Source organism: Sinocyclocheilus anshuiensis, unplaced genomic scaffold (assembly GCF_001515605.1).
Source record: "Sinocyclocheilus anshuiensis isolate Anshui unplaced genomic scaffold, SAMN03320099.WGS_v1.1 scaffold777, whole genome shotgun sequence".
Classification (NCBI taxonomy): Eukaryota; Metazoa; Chordata; class Actinopteri; order Cypriniformes; family Cyprinidae; genus Sinocyclocheilus; species Sinocyclocheilus anshuiensis.
This window is the reverse complement of record NW_015540897.1, coordinates 698,669-700,541: the sequence shown is the minus strand read 5'-3', so window position 1 is coordinate 700,541 and position 1,873 is coordinate 698,669. Positions and strand designations below refer to the sequence as shown.

General features: G+C 39.6%; 1 protein-coding gene across 1 annotated transcript in view; it reads left to right on the top strand.

Annotated features, from left to right (window-relative positions):
* Positions 1–1,873, top strand: part of LOC107688950 (tensin-1-like) — a 257,974-nt gene that overhangs the window by 188,902 nt on the left and 67,199 nt on the right. The window contains exons 10-11 of the mRNA XM_016486798.1: positions 155–219; positions 615–698. Of these exons, the coding sequence (XP_016342284.1) occupies positions 155–219; positions 615–698 (149 nt within the window). The remainder of the gene's footprint in view (positions 1–154; positions 220–614; positions 699–1,873) is intronic.

Genomic DNA, 1,873 nt, shown 5'->3' with positions numbered 1-1,873 from the left:
TATATATACAAATTGCCAGTTTTTGATGTTAGAAGTTCACTTAATTGTAACTAAAATTGAGTTAAATATTCCATACATTTTTACACATATATAATGGAGACATGAAATAATGTATTGCATTCATTGATAATCCCATCTTCCTCTCTTCCTGCAGGGAAACCGAGGTCGAACGGGGGTAGTTGTGGCTGCATACATGCATTACAGCAACATATCAGCGAGGTAAGATGTGTAGACAGCGTACTGTCCGTGTTTATTGAATTAAAGATGCTCCTCTGAGCACTTATTATGGAAAGACCTTAATCCCACATCACAAGACCGGCCAAGAGTTAGGTAACACATGAAAAACAGCTGCCAAATTGCATCATTTTACAAAGGCGGATTTGTCTCAAGACTCAAATTAAGTGCTGATCAAATTCATCCCTGATGCAAAAAAGTGCATTCATGCTATTTTTATGAACAAAAAGCTTCCAGTAAATTCAAGAAGCACATTTAAATACTATTACTGGAAAACAAGCCAAAGATGCTTATTATGAATATGAGTTTTTTTTTTTTTTGTATTGAAGAAAATGGCCCAAGCGTTTGCAATAATGTAAGTGTTTGCTTTGCCTCTGCAGTGCAGACCAGGCTCTGGACAGGTTTGCCATGAAGCGGTTTTATGAAGATAAAGTGCTTCCTGTGGGTCAGCCCTCCCAGAGAAGGTCAGTGGTGCTTTGTTTTCCCCATCTGACAATGTATTGCATTCATTGATAATCCCATCTTCCTCTCTTCCTGCAGGGAAACCGAGGTCGAACGGGGGTAGTTGTGGCTGCATACATGCATTACAGCAACATATCAGCGAGGTAAGATGTGTAGACAGCGTACTGTCCGTGTTTATTGAATTAAAGATGCTCCTCTGAGCACTTATTATGGAAAGACCTTAATCCCACATCACAAGACCGGCCAAGAGTTAGGTAACACATGAAAAACAGCTGCCAAATTGCATCATTTTACAAAGGCGGATTTGTCTCAAGACTCAAATTAAGTGCTGATCAAATTCATCCCTGATGCAAAAAAGTGCATTCATGCTATTTTTATGAACAAAAAGCTTCCAGTAAATTCAAGAAGCACATTTAAATACTATTACTGGAAAACAAGCCAAAGATGCTTATTATGAATATGAGTTTTTTTTTTTTTTGTATTGAAGAAAATGGCCCAAGCGTTTGCAATAATGTAAGTGTTTGCTTTGCCTCTGCAGTGCAGACCAGGCTCTGGACAGGTTTGCCATGAAGCGGTTTTATGAAGATAAAGTGCTTCCTGTGGGTCAGCCCTCCCAGAGAAGGTCAGTGGTGCTTTTTTTTCCCCATCTGACCCTCTTATCTTTGTGCTTTATGAGTTTGACCCTCATTGTGAGCGTTCAGCTTAAGCCATTGTTCAAATTTATGAGCTTCACCCTCCTGATAACGCTGCTCCAAACATGCAAACAATGCTTGTGTAGTTTTGCTAGGTTAAGTTAGGTTATGTTGTTTAACTAACTGTACCCTATGGCAGTGTGATATATCCTTAAAAGTAAAAATACTTGATGTTGCGTAATCTCTCCAAGGTTTCTAAGCACTTCATGTCTAATCTTGCCTCAGGACCACCATCTCTCACTACAACTGGTCTCGGATCAGATGTGTTCAGAGTATTGCTGCTCAGCTCACTGCAATGGCCAAATACTGGGATAAATAGTACCATTTTATTGGTAACATTGTTTTTTTGGTGTACAAATTAAATTTTAAAGTGAAAAGTGACGTGACATGTGGCCAAGTATGGTGACCCATACTAGGAATTAGTGCTCTGCATTTACCCATCCAAAGTGCACACACACACCGTGAACACACACCCGGAGCAGTGG